Source organism: Pygocentrus nattereri, chromosome 25 (genome assembly GCF_015220715.1).
Source record: "Pygocentrus nattereri isolate fPygNat1 chromosome 25, fPygNat1.pri, whole genome shotgun sequence".
NCBI classification, from domain to species: Eukaryota; Metazoa; Chordata; class Actinopteri; order Characiformes; family Serrasalmidae; genus Pygocentrus; species Pygocentrus nattereri.
In genome coordinates, this window is record NC_051235.1 from 26,744,196 (window position 1) to 26,764,375 (window position 20,180).

The 20,180-nt window shown below is 43.7% G+C and overlaps 1 protein-coding gene across 2 annotated transcripts in view; it reads right to left on the minus strand.

Moving 5' to 3' along the window:
• Positions 1 to 20,180, minus strand: part of myo1ea (myosin IEa) — a 122,065-nt gene that overhangs the window by 4,731 nt on the left and 97,154 nt on the right. The window contains exons 19-27 of one of the 2 annotated variants that reach the window (XM_017711659.2): positions 18,519 to 18,663; positions 14,714 to 14,828; positions 9,726 to 9,895; positions 7,542 to 7,687; positions 3,843 to 3,989; positions 2,649 to 2,806; positions 1,691 to 1,780; positions 1,373 to 1,577; positions 288 to 317 (exon numbers count right to left, since the gene is read on the minus strand). In XM_017711659.2, coding sequence (XP_017567148.1) covers positions 288 to 317; positions 1,373 to 1,577; positions 1,691 to 1,780; positions 2,649 to 2,806; positions 3,843 to 3,989; positions 7,542 to 7,687; positions 9,726 to 9,895; positions 14,714 to 14,828; positions 18,519 to 18,663 — 1,206 coding nt within the window. The remainder of the gene's footprint in view (positions 1 to 287; positions 318 to 1,372; positions 1,578 to 1,690; positions 1,781 to 2,648; positions 2,807 to 3,842; positions 3,990 to 7,541; positions 7,688 to 9,725; positions 9,896 to 14,713; positions 14,829 to 18,518; positions 18,664 to 20,180) is intronic. The other variant, XM_017711660.2, reaches the window with a different exon arrangement.

The following is a 20,180-nucleotide window of genomic DNA, read 5'->3' on the forward strand; positions in this document are numbered from 1 at the left end:
AGTACCAGATTATGAGGAAGATCATCTGTCAACAACTTTCGTAGTGTTAACAGCTCTTCAGTCAGGTGGTGAAACCCACAGATATGTAGTGAAGAGGCCATTTCCGTGGTAATAAGGCTTAGGGCTGGTTTAGAATTGGACATCTCTGTCAAGCCTAGTACTACAGTAATCAGAGAGAAACCACAACCAGCACCACCAATGATGCACCCACACACACACACACACACACACACACACACACACACACACACACACACACACACACACACACTCTCTCTCAGACTCACATTCCTCCGTTTGCAGACAGCCGCTGGTTTCTGTTTTGGTAAAGAAGTACATCAGCTGTGTTACACACAGTCTCTGTGTGTGTGTGTGTGTGTGTGTGTGTGTGTGTCACTGTGTGAATGTGTGTTGACATGTTTACAGAGAGAACGCTTTTATCTTAAGTGGCTGTTTGGAGCTGCTCTGTATTTACAGAGTGCTGGGTGTAAACTTTTCCATTAAAACCTTCTCGTTACTGATGACCAGCTTGCAGTCCGTTTTGCTTGTGTATGAGTGTGCAGAGGAAGAGGGTGGGTGTGTGTGTGTGTGTGTGTGTGAGAGTACTTTTCGGAGTACAGTCATGTGCAAAAGAGCGTTGATTTTCTAAGTTAGCACATATTTGACAGGGAACACACTTATATACAGCATGTGACTTACTTAAGTGCACAATTTGTTAATTTGCTGAGTTTAACATGCATACATGTATATCACTGTCAGAACAAAACCTCGTATTTCCAAAATGGTAACTTCACAGGAAGAGGAAAAAACTAGTAAAAATATTTTATTTTTAATGTAGGTCAATAGAACCAGACATTTTTCATCGTGAAATTTACAAACAATGTGAAGGACCACAGGCATTTTCAAATTATGTCAAAAACTGAAAAATGAATATGTAAAAATATTACATATACCAACGCACATATACATAGTATCTCCGTTTTAAGTCCAAAATGACTTTTAATAAATTCCTGTTACAATAACTAACTTACATTAAAAATGAATGTTTTTTCCTTCTTATGTGAAGTTGCTTTTTTGGAGGTTTTGTTCCTATAACAGTAATATACTAGATACAGAACATTTCCCACATTCTAACACTGTATAACAACAAATCTTTGAGAGTGTGTGTGTGTGTGTGTGGTTATATATATATATTTATATATAGTTTGATTTCACAGAAGTTTGATTTACTTGGAGTTATATTGTGTTAAGTGTTCCCTTTATTTTTTTGAGCAGTGTATATATATATATATGTATGTATGTATGTATGTATGTATGTGTGTGTGTGTGTGTGTGTGTGTGTGTGTGTGTGTGTGTGTGTGTGTGCGCTCACCCTGCAGCTCCCTGATCGGGCACTTTAAGGCAGTCCAGGTTCGGTTGCTGGGCTGCATGCCTGCTGCCTCTGTCCTTCAGCTGATTGGCTGTGACAGGCAGGAAGGGGCGGGCCTGGTTGCCTGGTGCTGACCTCTGGCTACTCTGTGGGTTCCTTTGACTGGCAGTGTGATTGGTGTGTTTCGGCCCACCATTCTGATGAGCAACTGAAAGAACATGCACGATGAATCATGCGTCTATTCTGATCAATGTAGTGGTGATGCTGACCATGTAAGACAAGCGAGGACAGTGATCATTGCTGGGGGAGAGTGTGCCTTACCTGGAGGTCCAGGCGCGACCCGTGTCGGGGTGCGGTGGTGCGGCCGGGACATGTTTGAGCGGCCTTGACTGATGCCTTTCTTAGTCGGACCTGCCGGAAATCACTCTCAGTTACACATAATGTGAGAACACCAGGGTGCACATTACAGTTTGTTTGTTTTCTTCAAAGCAATGAAAAAGCTCATTTACAGAATAATAAACGTAATTCAAACACAGTCGATCAGCTATAACATGCTAGATATCAGAGGTTTTTTAATGGAGCTTTGAGATCAATGTAGCTAACATATAAAAGCAGTGTATGACCACCGTTTGCCATGCACACTGCCTCACAGCACACTGAGAGGCTTAACAGTCTCAGACGGACTTGGTTTGTGGTTTCTGACACTGTGCGACAACTTGTCTATAAAACGGACAGACGAAATTCAAGCTTCAATGTCTGCTTCTACTGTTTTTAGCTATGTGATGGAATTTTTTGTTCATATTTATGGATAACAGTGTGTCCTACAGTGTCAATAACCAAGTCTGATGATTTAAGCATGCAATGCTAATGATGTCCAGGGGTAGGCAATATGACGATACTTTATCGTTATCATGATACACAATAGGCATTTCAATCATCAATACATAAGGAACACAGAACAACTATGTGTTTCATTAGAAAGCTTAGAAGGCATTAGAAGGCTCAGGGGATCAAACCGGCGACCATCGTGAACCTTTTATGATGTATTGTGTTACACTACTTTTTCCATGTCGCTGACCCCAAGTCATTTGCTTCCACTACTTGCTCTCCTTTAGTCTCACAGCTGCAACGCAAAAAACCTCAGATACCAAAGCTGTCTTGGCTGATCGGCTGCATTTGGAATAAAAAAAGTGGCTTTTGTCAAGTTGTTATTTTAACCCTGATTGCCCTTTGGGATACGCATAAAGCATTCTTTGGAGAGGCGTGTAGTGATACTTACGGGAGTTTTTGGGCAGGCCCGGTCCGATGCTAACCTGCAGCATCTTGTTGGACGGTCGCAGCACAGTGGCGTCTCCCTGACCCTGAATGAACTGCACCTGCCGCGAGCCACCGGCACTCCACGGCCCCCAGCTCTCCTTCTTCAGCTTCATCTCCAACCTGAACATCACAGTCAAACTATTACATTACCCTCTGTTTTTTCACCATAAACTCTTACACTTCTTTACACTCTTCTCTTAGAAATACACTCCTTTACGTTTTTCCTCTACACCCTTACAAACCCTTACTGATCTAAACAATTATAAACTTCTGAGGAAAGGAATTAGCTGGAGCAGGTGTGGCAGACGGTGGTTGGAACTGGACTCTGCAGGAAGGCAGACCTCCAGGACCAGGATTGGTGACCACCGTCTTCCATTCATTTGGCTTATTTTTATGCATTTGTTTATTTTATTATCTTACACCTACAATTTTGTTTCAGTATACACCATTCTGGGAAGCTGCTGCAAAGATTTCCACTTTAATATTCCAATTATGATGTTTTTTGTATTCATTTTTTGTATTGTCCATTGAATGTGGCTTGGCCAATCAGAACCGGGACCTTTTTGTGCGTTTTGGGCCATTTGTGATCACATGTCCCAACTGAATTCTGTTTTAATGCACAAAATAATAAAAGCTACTCAATCTTTGACCGCTGTGTTGCTTGGCAACCGCGGCCTGTTTATTATAAACTACGTGTATTGTTGTGCCTAACAAACACCCCTAAATGTGTCTCTCATGTCTTACTGCTTTATTACAGTTGTCATTCAGACAAACGTCATGCACTTGACAATAAATAAACATACATATGTTTTTTACTCCTAAAGCCTGACTGCAGCTTAATGAGAAGCTCTGAATCTCTTATTTGACGATAAATTTTAATTTCAGCACTACTAAATAGCACATGATATGATGCTGCCTTATTTGGATCGAATCCAACAGAATAAACATAGTTAGAATTATCCACAGACTGTCTGGTGAACCTCTCAACAGGTTTCAGGTTAGGATTGGGACTAAGGTTAAGGTTAGAGATAATTAAGGTAAATCGAATAGTATATTTAGGTAAATGCAAGTAACATGCAGGAGGAACATCTACAAAGCATTTACAGTGGGCTATAGCAATCATCCATCTATCTACATGCATTTAAGGGGGACTCACGTGTTGGCGAATTTGAGGGGCAGCTTCTTCTGGGTCTTCTCCTCGAACCTGCGAGCCAGCAAACTGATGAATTCAGTCTTAAACACGCACTCCAGCAGGCTGTCATACTCCTGCTCATGCAGGATCATGAAGTCATCCTGCAGAGTGCTACAGAAGAAAAGAGAGGCAGGAAGAGAAGTGAGGTTTAAAAAGTGGAAGTAGAAAAATTGAAGGAACAGTTTGGGAAAATATGAAATGTACACAACTTTCTCTTTTCTCCAAATGCAGTTGTCTATCCCGGGAAATCTTTGCTGTCTGAAGTTCGATTCTTTAGTTTTGCTGTAATTTTTTTTTTCTCCATTTTTATAGATAACAGTGTATCAGTATACAGCGTCAAGAAATCCGTTTGGCCTTATTTAACAACTCGACGGCGTTGGTGGGGCGTGTGAAGGTTCATCATGCAGTTAGTATCATGCCAACTGGAAGGGTCTCTATCCAAGGGACCACAAAGCCTTTTCCAGGCACCAAAGTACACTTCTGGAAACGACTATTATTTTTAATATTCCTTTTAGCTAACATTTTGGCTCTGGACTTAAAACGGGAAAGCAGATGTGCTCGCTGATGAATAATATATCTACACATTCATTAATACAGGTTCTCTTATGGATATTGAACACGGTGCTCTGCAAAGAGCAACACATCAAAACCCAAACACTTCCCATTCAGCTCTCGGCACAGATAAACACGCCAGCAGGCCGAGCCTCAGATGTTCCCAGCTTAGCCTACAAATGACTTTATACGACGACAAACAAAACAGCAGGCGACTGAGGGGCGAGCAGAACCGACATCAAGAAGGCCCATGCAGCGATGGCCTGTTTCCCCCAGTAAACTTAAGTCTTTTCTAATGAGCTTTTTACAAGGCCTGCTCTCCCTTTCCAGGAGCACCTGGTTCACATTACCCATAACCCTCCACTCACATTACGCCTCACAGACCCCCATCAGACACACGGCGGGGCTTGTACACACTTTACTGCCCTCCATATGCGTCACGTAAAAGATCAATGTGGGGCAGTGCACTGTAACGTTTAACTCGTCGGGTGACACTTCTGTTTTAATCCAGAGTCTTCGGGGAATGATATGTGAAGCATGTGACTTTTATCTCATCCCTGACTCAACCAACTCGGGAAACGTGCTTTTATAAATCAAATTCGGTACTAAAATCTGATCGGCTGAGTCGCATTCAAAGCCATTGAAAAATAAAGTAATAAGCCAGAAGACGCCTCGCATTACAGTGATTTCACAGCTTGGGGATGTTGTTAAGCCTTTTGTTTTTAATCAAACATAAAAGACACAATGACAAAATACTGATGTTTGATAAATAATTAAATTCTTACAAGTTATAGTGGTAGTGCAGTGTAGTTCGTTAAGGGGGGATGGGGATGGGGGCGTAGTTGCAGTTTTTGGTTGCTTATGGCTGCACATCTCCCTGCTGTTCAGCAACAACAGCCTTCTAACTGTCAATCAACTGCACTAGTTGTCTGTTTTGATACGCACAAGCGAAAACGTGTGGCACTTGCTCTTTTAGAAGGATCTACTATTATCTAGCCAAAAAATAAAGCCAGTTAAACAAAGAGCTTTTTAACGTCAAGCCAATTTGATTCATGAAAATCATTTGCTACTACAAAGCACAACGGCTACTAAAGCCTGGCCTTTCTTTTGATCCTATTGGTCAGCACAGAAAAGATGTTCACGATGTAAGTGACCAGTGAAAGTCAAACTTTTTTCAACTTGCGATCTTTTTCCAACTTATGTTGCCTGGAGCAACAAACTATGCATCTCCCATTAAAAACAATATAAAAAAGGCTATATATATATATATATATATACTGTAACTGTTTATTTAAGATGTTACCTGAACATTATGCTGCTACTCTCTACCTGCTCAGTACACTTTATATACAGATCACTGTTTACATCTCTTTTTGCACCACTAGTACTTCCGCATTTACTGTACTGTACAGCAATTCACCAGCACATACGTTTGATACTTGTACTTACTGACTTTGCCCATTTTGTCTTGTCTTTTACTGTCTTTTGTCTTTGCACTGTTTGCTATTTATCTTTTATCACTGCACTGGAAAAGTAGCCCATTAGTGTTTCGTTATACTGTACTACCCTGTATTGTATAATGACAATAAAGTTGAATTGAATTGAATTCGTATCCTATGTTGGCCAAGCACCATAACAAAGACTTTTCCATAAACAACATAATGTTTGGTATATTAACACAGAATTCAACCGATGTGTTGCCGTGTGTGTGTGTTTATAGTATTTCAGAGCAGCTTTAAATATGGCTTGCCAATCAGATTTCAGAACCGGGACAGTTTTGTGTATTTAGGTCAGTTGTGACCATATGGCCCAATTGAATTCTGCTTTAATGACCAAGTACTAAAAAGCCACTTAACCCTTGACTGTTATGTTGCTTGGCAACCGCAGCCGGTTGATTACGAACAACATTTAATGTTGTGCCTAGCAAATACCCCTAACTGTGGTAAAATAACTGTAACACAGCCTCTCGTGGCTCACCGCTTTATTACAGCTGTCATTCAGACAAACTTCAGGCACTTTGCATTAAACAAACATGTATATGGTTTTTACTCCCAAAGCCTGACTGCAGCTTAAGGAGGGAAGCTCTGAATCTCTCACAGATGTCTTCGATTCCCCACGTGTGACATTTTAGAGCAACATGGGGGCTCCAAGGGCTTTAGAGTCCAGCCCTGAGGCCTTTGAAGTGGCTGTGTCTGGATTTGTGCAGATGGAGAAGCTGGGCAGTGTTACGGGAGAAAGGGAGGGATACCCATACAGCGCGGTATAAGCAGTGCAGTGACATTAATATCAATACCAAATGCTTTGAAAACACTTTAAAACATTTATTATTGTCTGAACAGCCGATGTTTATGATAAATAAGTCAATTGCCACAGCTTAACTGATATCTATGATTTATTTTCTATCTTTATTAATACAAACTCGTCAAATGTTAAAATGTTAACTGAATAACTGAAACAGTGGCTTGTTTAGCTGTATAGAAATGACTGTGGGAATATAGGGAACACAATATAGCCTAGCACTCTTCGCACTGTGTTTACAACATATACATACAAATATATAAATATATATACATCTACACTGATCAGGCATAACATGACCATCTCCTTGTTTCTATGCTCATTGTCCATTTTATCAGCTCCACTTACTGTATAGCTGCACTCTGTAGTTCTACAGTTACAGACTGTAGTCCATCTGTTTCTCTGATACTTTGTTACCCCCTTTTACCCTGTTCTTTAGTGGTCAGGACCCTCCCAGAGCAGGTACTATTTGGGTGGCGGATCATTCTCAGCACTGCAGCAACACGGACGTGGTGGTGGTGGTGTGTTAGTGTGTGTTGTGCTGGTCTGAGTGGATCAGACACAGCAGTGCTTTGAGTTTCGGTGTTGATTCAGTAATGAATTTGTGGGATAATATCAGATATGACCTTTCTGTATGAGAGAAGTATCTGTGGCTTTTTATCTTCATGTGTGCTGAACTCCTGACTACCGACGAAGGTTTGTTGTTCCATTCTCACTGTATTGACTCAATGTTGTTTAATTATTAACTGGTTGACCTGGTTGGCACAAACGCACACACACACACACACAGTTACAGCGACTTTTATGCCTTACCTAAGAGAAACAGCCATGATCTTGTCCACCTCGATTTTGCGCTTGAGCACCTCCTTTATCTGGCCTTTTTCTGGACCCTGCTTCACCTTCTCCCTCCCGATCAGATACAGACTCTTAGGGGTCAGGATGAGGTCTCTCTTAATGCCCTGTCACAGCAAAGAAAACGACACAAAAACATCAAGATGGAGGAAAAAACACGAACAAGTGTTAGAAATCTTCATAAATATCGATTCATGATCAAAGAGTCAGGGCTCTGACTTCAGTCCCAGCTTCAGCAGCCCATTAAAGTGATGGTTAAATCACTTTAATTTAATGAATGTACACACCAATGGACAAGACATGGACAAAATGCTGGCTTCTACCACAGCTACTACTACTAAGGATGTTTTTAGCTATGTGAAGTACTTTTGTCTGCATTCATAGAGAGCAGCGTGTCATACAGTGCTGGAAACCACAAGGCTACGTTCACATTATGAGGCATTGAGTGTGTTTTCTCAGAGCTGTGTGAACGCAAAAATCTGATCTTTTCGAGTTAAACTTGAGTCACTTTCATACGTGGGTCCCAGACAGGATTCAGATACATATCCCACAGCTGTGCGACCTCAACTCTCATAACTCTCATGCTCTGAGAATTTGCTGATGCCCTTAATCTGCCGTCAAATAAGTTATGGCGCAGGCAAACACACGCTGACCACAGTGAACAGTGAAACGTACTAACATGTAGAACCCCGAGTTCCTATGAGCTGCCGCGTTGTCTATCACTGTATAAAAAAATGCATGAGTCTTCTTTTCTTCTTGGATGCAACAGATGGATTTTATTCATTTATTTATTTATTTTAGAGCGTGTGAGTTTATTCAAAACACTTTTTGTTTATCCAGCGGAACAATAAAATGAGGCTGATGTATGATATTCTATGCATTTACTTGCTCAAAAACGTCTTTCTGAAACAAACTAAATAAAAATCTATGAATTTTCAGCCTGAGAAATCATGCAATTAATGGGAAAGAGCTGATTATATAGCAGAAGTAGTCATGTTTTTGTGTTGGCCCTAAAGCAGGAGTATCTAATTAAAATTCAATAAGGTCCAGTTAGAGAGAATTTCCTCAAGCAAAGGTCCAGAACATCATAATGTCTAACTTTCATTATGATTCAGTGCCATATACTGTTTACTGAAGTAGCCTAGTAGGTATATCAACGTCTTATACAGTCAACAACTGAATGTCAAATCAAATAAAGTCCAGTTCAGTCAGATTTCAACATTTATGGTCAATTTCTCTCTTTTTAGATCACATCATGTGAAATAATCTGGTTCTCGCCTCGTCCTTCGCTGTGTGTGCGGCACTCACTCGAGTCTCAGGGCTCATCGTAAAGCGCAGATCTGATTGGCTGAGAAGCGTCACGTACAATATTTACAACGCACGCGATTGGTCTGTGAGTCTCCCGGGCTGCTAAAGCTACTGTAAAGGCTTGAAAAGTTATGCTGATTAAAATAAGACATCAAAATTAAATAATTCTCCATAGTTTATCGGTTATAGACCCAGTTCCGCATGGGACAGCGTCTGGGTCCGGACTTGGACCGCGGTCCGCCTATTAGTGACCTCTGCCCTAAAGGGTTATTGAGGACAGTGGGATCATCATCGCATGTGTTTGCAGTGTAGCAGCAGCGGCTAACTTCAAGTTTCTGCCAGTACTGAACTGATGAGTGAACACTGCAGTCTCTTGCCCATTTCATCTTCTCTCCTCATCAGGAACAGCTGAGAGCTGAGCAGAGCTAATGTTCTCTGCAATGTGCTTCTACTTAATTCATTTGCACAATAAGGCTTGTAATGTGAACATGGTCTGTTTGAGATTACTTAACAACTTGACACTGTATGAGGCACGTTTCCATGCAGTGTGCATGATATTACTTGTTTTACATAAACTTTCATTACATTAGCTTCATAACTTCAGAAACCAAACCTGTCTTGACTGACTGATTGCATTTGAGCTATGAGACAACTGTGTAAATCAGATTTTCTGATGAACTATTGCTTTAACGACTGGTTGTTGATTTAAACCGGGCATGCTGGAGCAGGACACTAAACCGGTGGTACTGTGTTTTTGGTCTCCACTGGTCGAGGACTGTCATATACAGTACTGATATCTGCTCAGTGTGTTCAGTCAACGCATCGTAGTTGAAGCACCTTGAAGCGTCTGTCGTATTTGGTGACTGTGTCTGCAAAGTCGATCTTCTCTCTCTTCCCGAGGAACTGCCTGAGCTCAGGCCGGTCGTCCATGCCCAGGTAGTCTCCAACAAAGTTCCTGTTCAGGCTGTGCCTCCTTCTCTCCTTCTTGTTTAGCAGCAGGTCAGAGGCTGGAGAAAAACACACAAACCAGTTAACATGAGCATTTTACATCAGTCAGCCTATTGATGTGCTCTGCACTCAAGAAAGGAATATACTGACCTGACTTACATTCGGATAGTCATTTCTACATAAATGCTTTAAAACATGATTATGGCTGAAAGTCCAGTACATCTTTTATCATTTACCAGCTTCTCGTTGCTCCCAAAATGTTTTAACTACATATAAATAATAATAAAACACCCAAAAATATATTTCAGTCTATACTAGGGGTTGGAAATGAGGCGATATTTATTGTCGTGTATTTTGCTGCTGTCAGAACAAAACCTCGTATCTCCAAAATGTTAAGTTTACAGGAGAAGGAAAAAACCTACTTTACTTCTAATGTAAGTCAATGGAACCAGAATTTTTTCCAAGTCATTCTGGGCTGTTTCTTTCAGTCAGTTCTTCACGGAATTTACAGACAGGGCAAAGAGCAACAGGCATTTTCTAATTATGTCAAAAACTGCTAAATGTTAAAAACTGACTAGGTCCCCGTCCCACCAACCCCCCCCCAGTCCCACCAACCCCCCAACCATCCCCCCCCCCCCCCCCCCCCCCCCCCCAGTCCCACCACCCCCCCCCCCAAAAACAGCCATATATGTAATCCCAATATGGTTTTCTGGATATTGTCAGTACTGAAGAATCACATGTTTCCTTACAAAGAGACTATGATTTGTCTAGTTGGTCTAAATGGACTAAAACAAAAATCACTGCTTTAGTTTTTTTATAACATTTTTAAAAATGTGGCACTGCTGGTTCCTTTACTAAACTTCTAAATAAATACATATTGTGTTTTACACTGTGTATCGAGAAAATCTTGTGAAATCTTGTGATCACACATTTTTGCTACATCGCCCACCCCAATGTATACTATATACTGTAAGTTGATAACATTATGTTGATGTCATATGTTATGTGGAAATGGTCAAATGCATCACCTTATTTCACTTATTGCATTAGTTATGCATCGGTCAATCAGGTAAAACAAATTTTTTTTTTTAGTGAAAAGTGCTGGATGACCAGCAAAGAGGAAATGAACAATTATCCATCCATCCATCCATCCATCCATCATCTTCCGCTTCTCCGGGGTTCGGGTCGCGGGGGCAGCATCCTGAGCAAAGAAGCCCAGACCTCCCTTTCCCCAGCCACTTCCACTAGCTCCTTGGGAAGGATTCCGAGGCGCTCCCAGGCCAGCTGGGCGATATAGTCATGCCAGCGTGTCCTGGGTCTTCCCCGGGGTCTCCTCCCCGGTGGACTTGCCTGTGACACCTCCCAAGGGAGGCGTCCAGGAGGCATCCTAACAAGATGCCCGAACCACCTCAACTGGCTCCTCTCGACGTGAAGAAGCAGCGGCTCTACTCCGAGTCCCTCCCGGATGACCGAACTTCTCACCCTATCTCTAAGGGAGAGTCCAGCCACCCTGCGGAGGAAACTCATTTCAGCCGCTTGTATTCGCGATCTCGTTCTTTCGGTCATTACCCAAAGCTCATGACCATAGGTGAGGGTGGGAACATAGATCGACCAGTAAATCGAGAGCCTTGCCTTATGGCTCAGCTCTTTCTTTACCACAACAGACCGGTAAAGAGCCTGCATCACTGCTGACCCAGCACCAATCCGCCTGTCAATCTCCCGCTCCCTTGTACCATCACTCGTGAACAAGACCCCAAGATACTTAAACTCCTCCACTTGAGGCAAGAGCTCATCCCCGACCCAGAGAGGGCTCTCCACCCTTTCCCGCGTGAGAACCATGGCCTCGGATTTGGAGGTACTGATCCTCATCCCGGCCGCTTCACACTCGGCTGCAAACCGATCCAGTGAAAGCTGAAGTTCACGGCCTGATGTCCCCAATAGGACCACATCATCTGCAAACAGCAGCGATGTGACCCTGAGGTCACCAAACCGGACACCCTCCATCCCCTGACTGCGCCTAGAAATTCTATCCATAAAAATTATGAATAGAATCGGTGACAAAGGGCAGCCCTGACGGAGTCCAACTCTCACTGGGAAAAAGTCTGACTTACTGCCGGCCATGCGAACCAAGCTCCTGCTTTGTTTGTACAGGGCCTGAATGGCTCGTAGCAAAGAGCCATGTACCCCGTACTCCCGAAGCACCTCCCACAGAATACCCCGGGGAACACAGTCGAATGCCTTCTCCAAATCCACAAAGCACATGTGGACTGGTTGGGCAAACTCCCATGAACCCTCGAGAATCCTGGAGAGGGTAAAGAGTTGGTCCAGTGTTCCACGACCAGGGCGGAACCCGCACTGCTCCTCCTGAATCCGAGGTTCGACTATAAGCTGGACTCTCTTCTCCAGTACCCTTGCATAGACCTTACCAGGGAGGCTGAGGAGTGTGATTCCCCTGTAGTTGGAACACACCCTCTGGTCCCCCTTTTTAAAAAGAGGCACCACCACCCCAGTCTGCCAATCAAGTGGCACCACCCCCGATGTCCATGCAATGTTGAAAAGGCGTGTCAGCCAAGACAGCCCCACAACATCCAGAGCCTTGAGGAACTCGGGACGGATCTCATCCACCCCTGCAGCCCTGCCGCCAAGGAGCTTTTTAACTACCTTAGCGACTTCGGCCTCAGTAATGGACAAGCCTATTCCCGTGTCCCCAGACTCTGCCTCCTCACTGGAGAACATGTTGGTGGGATTGAGAAGGTCCTCAAAGTATTCCTTCCACCGCCCAATGACGTCTTCAGTCGAAGTCAGCAGCACACCATCTCCACTATATACAGTGCTAGTGGCACACTGCTTTCCCCTTCTGAGTCGCCTGACGGTTTGCCAGAATCTTTTCGGAGCCGACTTAAAGTCATTTTCCAAGGCCTCACCGAACTCTTCCCACACCCGGGTTTTTGCCTTGGCAACGACTGAAGCCGCAGATCGCTTGGCCTGTCGATACCTGCCAGCTGCCTCTGGTGTCCTACAGGCCAACCATGTCCGGTAGGACTCCTTCTTCAGCTTGACGGCATCTCTCACCTGGGGTGTCCACCACCGGGTTCGAGGATTACCGCCCCGACAGGCACCAACTACCTTGCGACCACAGCTACAGTCAGCCGCTTCAACAATGGAGGAGCGGAACATGGCCCATTCTGAGTCAATGTCCCCCACCTCCCCCGATATCTGGTCAGAGTTCTGACGGAGGTGTGAGTTGAAGATCAATCTGACAGGTTCTTCTGCCAGACGTTCCCAGCAAACCCTCACTATACGTTTGGGTTTGCCTGGTCTGACTGGCATCTTCCCCTACCACCTGATCCAACTCACCACCAGGTGGTGATCAGTTGACAGCTCAGCTCCTCTCTTTACCCGAGTGTCCAGTACACATGGCCGCAAGTCCGCTGACACGACTACAAAGTCAATCATTGAACTGCGGCCTAGGGTGTCCTGGTGCCATGTGCACTTATGGACATCCTTGTGTTCAAACATGGTGTTCGTTATGGACAAACTGTGGTTTGCACAGAAGTCCAAAAACTGAACACCACTCGGGTTCAGATCAGAGAGGCCATTCCTCCCAATCACACCCCTCCAGGTCTTACTGTCGTTGCCCACGTGAGCGTTGAAGTCCTCGAGTAGGACAATCGAGTCTCCAGGAGGAGCACTTTCAAGCACCCCTTCCAAGGACTCTATGAAGGCTGGGTATTCTGAACTGCTGTTCGGTGCATAAGCACAGACAACAGTCAGGACCCGCTCCCCAACCCGAAGGCGTAGGGAAGCTACCCTCTCGTCCACCGGGGAAAACCCCAACATACAGGCGCCGAGTCGAGGGGCTATGAGAAAGCCCACACCTGCCCGCCGCCTCTCACCATGGGCAACTCCAGAAAAGAAAAAAGTCCAGCCCCTCTCAAGGAGATTGGACCCAGAGCCCAAGCTGTGTGTTGAGGTGAGCCCGACTATATCTAGCCGGTATCTCTCGACCTCGCGCACCAACTCAGGCTCCTTCCCCGCCAGTGAGGTAACGTTCCAAGTTCCAAAAGCCAGTTTCAGCAACCGAGGATCAGAACGCCAAGGCCCACGCCTTCGGACACTGCCCGATCCACAATGCACCGCACCCCTACTACTGCCCCTCCCATCGGTGGTGGGTCGATGGGAGGGGGGACTCATGTAGCTCCTTCGGGCTGGGCCCGGCCGGGCACCATGAGTGAATGCCCGGCCACCAGACGCTCGCTGGCGAGCCCCTCCCCCAGGCCTGGCTCCAGGGTGGGGCCCCGGTAACCCTGATCCGGGCAGGGTACACGAGTCCTGCTTTGTTGTCCTCATAGGGGTGGTTATGGATCACACTTTGTCTGGCCTGTCACCTAGGACCAGTTTGCCATGGGAGACCCTACCAGGAGCTTTTGCTCCAGACAACATAGCTCCTAGGGTCCTTCAAGCACACAAACCTCTCCACCACGATAAGGTGGTGATCCATGGAGAGGTATGGAGAAATGAACAATTAATTACACTAAAATGATTCAGCATGTAGTGGTCAATTTTGCCAATCTGACAATATGTTGGAAGTTTTGTATCCTAATCTGGTGCAAGAGCAAAACCTCTGCTGACTCTTGTGGTTCCAGCTAAACCAAAGAATGGGGAAATGAGATCGTTGCCACTACAGTATGTGTAGAGTGGAAAGCCACTGAAACTTCTCACTCAACTCAGGCGGTTTAGATAGCATCTCTTAACGTAATAATGGCTTTCACTTCCTTTTTTAAATTCTCTTTGCGTAAGATGACTGAACAAGTGTGCATGGGTGTGACAGTATGTGTGCTTGGCCATGCTCTGACAGGTCAGCCACGGGCTCTCACCCTCCTCTCTCATCTGTACGTATCTCTTGCGGGCCATGTACTGGCGCCAGGCTCTCTGGATGGCCCGCGCGTAGCCGTCAAACTTTCGGTCCCTTGTCTCCTCCAGAAGGAAAAGCTGTAGAGCAGACAAAAAGAAATTGTACCCATTAGCCAGCACATACCTGCAGCTACCGCCACACCCAGGGCCTGCCACGTCAGTGGAAATACAGGCGTGCCAAGCTCAACTGCAGCCTCAAGCTCTCTGTCGCCCTCACATTAGTCACAATGAATATATGCTAGTATATTCATCAAAACAATGATGGATACACAAGAAATGACACTACCAAGCCCCGTGCCTGACAACGATAAAGTCTATATACCACAGTAATGGATGAAATCAGTGTTTTCAATAACAAAGAGGCAATTTTAATGTATAAAATAATTCTAATAGTGCATTTAGTATGATGAGCAGAGTTGCAGATTATGGAATGACTGAGAAAGCTATAAAACTGTACACTGTATAGCTTATTATGGAATTACGTAAAATGAATTATTAAATTGAATATTTCAAACATTCCGTTATTTAAAGCCTGATGCTTCAATATCTGTAGTAATATCCCAGTAGTTTATTATGAAAAGTTATTCATTTACGTTTAATGTAATAAAAGTACAGTAAATGCCAAACACACACACACACACACACACACACCCACACACACACACACACACACACACAATTAACTCAGATAATGAAATCCTTGCCAAATATCCTGAAAGGTCACTCCCTACAGGAGCCACAGATGCACATTGTGAGCTGAGGAAAGACATCACATTTAAACAGCTCTGGCTGCCTTTCGCTCCCAACACACTTCTCTCCCTTCTATCTCTCTCTATCTCACTCATTCATTATCTCAGAGAGCCTCACTCTGTGCCTCTCTGTGGGGTAAGACTAGATTAGAGCTCCTCACTCTGTTCTGTCCAGCGTGTGCTCTGAGAGGACACTGCAATAGCAGTACACAGCTCCAGACTAAACACACTACTCTCATTATCACCTCAGCCTGGACACACACACACACACACACACACACACACACACACACACACACACACACACACAGACACACACACACAGACACACACACACACGTTTGTTTTTATACCTTACCAGGACATGGGTACATGCACATGTCCGAAATCTATGACATGCATGTAAGAACCATTGTATGGTGGTGATGATGATGATGATGATGATGATGATGATGATGATGATAAAAATAACATTTCTCATAGAAGTTGCATACAGCGCTGTCATGGGCTGGAGGTTAGGGAACCGGCCCTGTGACCAGAAGGTCGCCGGTTCAATCCCCAGAACCAACAGTACATGACTGAGGTGCCTTGCTTTCCATGTGCTGCGGGTTGGGCTGCCCACCGCTCCAGGCAAGTGTGCTCACTAGTGTGTATGTGGTGTTTCACTTCATGGATGGGTTAACTTCAGAGGTGAAATTTCCCCATTGTGGGACTAATAAGGGTCACTTAATCTCCCCAAAAAAATAAATAAATAAAAAATCATAGCAGCCTTCAACAGAAGACTTTTTCAGTAGTTAGTGTGTCCACTCTGACTTTATTGCAGCTTCCATTCATTTCAAGAGACTCACTTTCAGTTCTTCAAAGAAATCTGCAGGGATAATGTTTCACACCTACAAATTTCAGTCTTAGCAGTTTGTTGCATTTTCTGGACTGTGGGTTGGTCAGTGCGTTGTTCCGAGAGAATCAACAGCTTCCTCTGGGCTTCTTGACAGCTACACATCCTTTCAGACCCATAGTACTGAGCTGTCTTCTCACAGTGCAAGGAAGGACAGAAACACCTGTGGATGTTTTCAGATCTGAAGCAGCTTGATTTTCTCCTCTTTCTCTCAAAGATGAAAGCTCTAAGTGCTGTTTATCTAATGGGGACAGTTTTGGTGGTTAAACCGGTATCGCACATGAACAAGTCCTAATTTCTGAATATCAGTTTTGTTGTTTCACTGTTTTTCCTTATGCAAGTGCATTATCTTATATCTAATCTTCTCAGAATCATGTAATATCTCTTTCTTTATGAAGGGTGGTCTCAGATTTTTGCACAGCACTGTATATGTAAGTGCTTATATGTAATAATGTGTAATATATATATATGATTTGTATGTACTTATATATATATACAATATATATATATATATATATATATGCAACAAACACGTGCATGCGTACACCAAGCATGAGCAGAAGTTGTTGGGAGAGATTCCTCACAGCAAATGTAAAGAGTGAGAGAGCAGAAAACACAACCTCTCTCTCTCAATTCCAGAAGCCTCCCATCCTGCGCGAGTGTCAAATCAGCTCAGACACAAACACAGCATGAAAGAGCCATCCATCAGCACTCTGAAGGATCAGAGAGTTCATTCTGGCACACGCGCACACACACACACACACACACACACACACACACACACACACACACACACAGCTGCTGTGGGTAAAATTACTCTGCTCGACAAAAAAAATTACCTGTAGTCATGAAGTAATTAGTGTGTGTCAGCACCTTATCAGAGTAGGAGTCTTGTTTTTAGAGGCTGAGTGGGTCATACTTAAAACCCGCCCTGTTGATATTTGTGTAGCGCAAGGACATCTCACACACACATGGACAGACACACACACACACACACACACACACACACACACACACACACACTCCTTTCTGTGACGTTTTCAGTGACATCAGTGTTGACATTTACATGCACAAAAACACTCACTTGCAGCACAAATGCAGTTACCATATGTTATCAAAGCCTCGGCTGTAACTCTGTTATTTCACTTTACACTGTGAATATATCATCAGACCACATGCTTTAAAAGAAAAGTCCTGTATGCATTACAGATATGAAGCGTTTCATTCCAAGATGCTGTATTTCCATTTGTAACAATTACACATATATATAGGTATGCGTGTGTGTGTGTGTGCGTGTGTGTGTGTGTGTGTGTGTGTGTGTGAGTCTGTAAATACCTTTACATAATTATAATCAGTTCCGTGAGATACAGGTTTTTGTTCGACAGACAAATAACGTACAACACACACTCACACCTATAGACAATTATGTGCATTGAGTCAGATTAACAAGGTCTGATTCAGAGTGTGTGTGCGTCTAAATGTCAACACAGAAACATCACAAGCAGAGCTTTCATACGCAGCATGGAAAAGATGCCGTGGAAAAAAAAGCCCAGGCTCTGTTTTATGCAGAGCTGCTTCTGCACAGTTAGCGACTGTGTGGACCCCAAAACCATGTTGACTCAACACTAACACTGCTGCTCGTGTAGGCCTGCCTCTGCTCTCTATCTGCTAATGCTCAGAGAAAGAGCCTGACCACACAGAACACAGCCAGCTACTGAAGCTGAAGCTCACTGGCTCCTCAAATCCAACAGGAAGGCTCATATTAACATGTGTATGTATTAATAATATACACACAGAGCGCAGCAGCTTTAAATAACAACTCACAAAGCCCATTTTAAGCAATATCAAAAGCAGCATTATTGCAGTCATTTAGTTATACGATGAAATAAAAATATTTAAAAAGATGTTTCGATTAAATGTTTAAAATGATCATGCACGCTTTAACATGAAAAACAATCTTTCCACTAAGCAACAATGACTCTTCAGCTAATTCAAGTCATATTACAAAATGATTAACGTGTGCAAATGTGATCTCGACTGTTAGCTTAGAAAGTCCATTTCTTGACCATCAGGGAAGGACGTAAGAATATTTGCTGTGTTTGTGCAGTGAAGTAGCTCTCATACCGACTCGGGTGCTTTTATAAAGATTTTGGTTCGGCCCAGCTGGAACTGGTCCTGGTCCATGTTGACGGAGCGCAGCAGATGCAGGACGCCCTGCTTCTCATCCCCGCGCCACGTCGGCCACGACTCCTTCGTCAGGATGGCGTACCTGAGAACAGCGAGGAGGGATTAGATCTAACCGAATACTTCAGACTTCACGACACTTGAGGTTTATCAGAGTTAAAAAGGTAGAATGGTCTTGAACAGCCATGCCAGTCACCCATCAGAGCCCTACAAAGCGTTCTCACAACATTCTCACAATAACTCTCTGTGAGGGAGCTTTTAGAGGTATTCGGATCTCTGGTTCCTATCATAGGTGCCGTGAACAGTTCTGACTCTGTAGCCCAGGCGTCGGCAACCCAAACGTTACGAAGAGCCATTTTGTCCTTTCAGCAAAAATCAAACCACCAGCCACAATGTTTTATGTCCATTTTAACATCTTGGCTGTAAATATGTCTCAGTATGTGCTGATGTGCTAGATATGCTAGATATTTAGATAGGCTAAAATACATATTAACCTCCATATTAACAATGCTTGTCTTAAATCTCTCTCTTTGCTGTTTCCTTAGCTACTAGCTAAATGAGATTGTTGTCTGCGTTGCTATGTGACAAGCAGTCTGTGCAGCAACCTTCAGGGATAAAGGGTGAATCAGCAGTTCTACATTAACTCCAGCATTTAAGACCACTTATTGCTAAAACTCTGTTGAACGATCAGCAGAGCTTTATTTTACTGTAAAGGAGGATTATTTTATTTTTTACCTATAAATCTAATTCTGCTGTGGAGCCACAACAGGGCAGTAAAAGACCCCTGCACTAGAATGAAGCATTTCATGTGAAATCACTCTGGATGATTTTATTTATGTCTTAACCATTTCATTCTGAACATATTTTGGAAAATCAATGGAAATCCCCTTTAAAGGGAACTCATACGTCCAAACTGTAATGCCTCTAAAGGCAACATCACAAAACTTACAGCATGAAATGGAGATGAATACACTGCCTGAAATCTGAGGCGGTAGGTTTCTCTGTAATGAACCATTACACATCAAAACGCCCTGAATATCTCTGTTCACATCTCGGTGGTTGAATTGTGCGGAAAATTAGAAAAATCTGTGGAATTTTCCGTTTAAGCCTAGAATCAAAATACAAATTGTGTCACTGTTACACACAAAATATACTTTATGCACAAAATATAAACTTTTTCCTTGCAACTTAACTGCAAAGCCCAGTTGACTGAGAACTTCATGCTGAAGTTAAAATGTAAACAAGTCTCACTCAGTGACGAAACTACCAGCCTGAACACAAACCAGTCTTTCATGGCCATGTACATAAATGCCTCCAGTGCCTATAGCCCTGCACTCAGAGCAGAGAAACCAATAAAAAGACAGTGCTGTCTGTGTGTGTGTGTGTGTGTGTTTGGGGTGTGTACGTCTGGGGGAAAGCAAACATCAGCAGGGTGGAGGGAAAGTGTGTGTGTCTCTCAGGAGGTCCAGGAGATGCCAGCAGACAATAACAGAGCAGCAGAAGAAAGCAGCCACTCCTTCAGTGCACAGTAATGCTAACAAAAGCCCTGGACAGAAAAAAAACCCAGCCGAGGAGCTGCACTGCTTCTCTTCTACAGCTAGT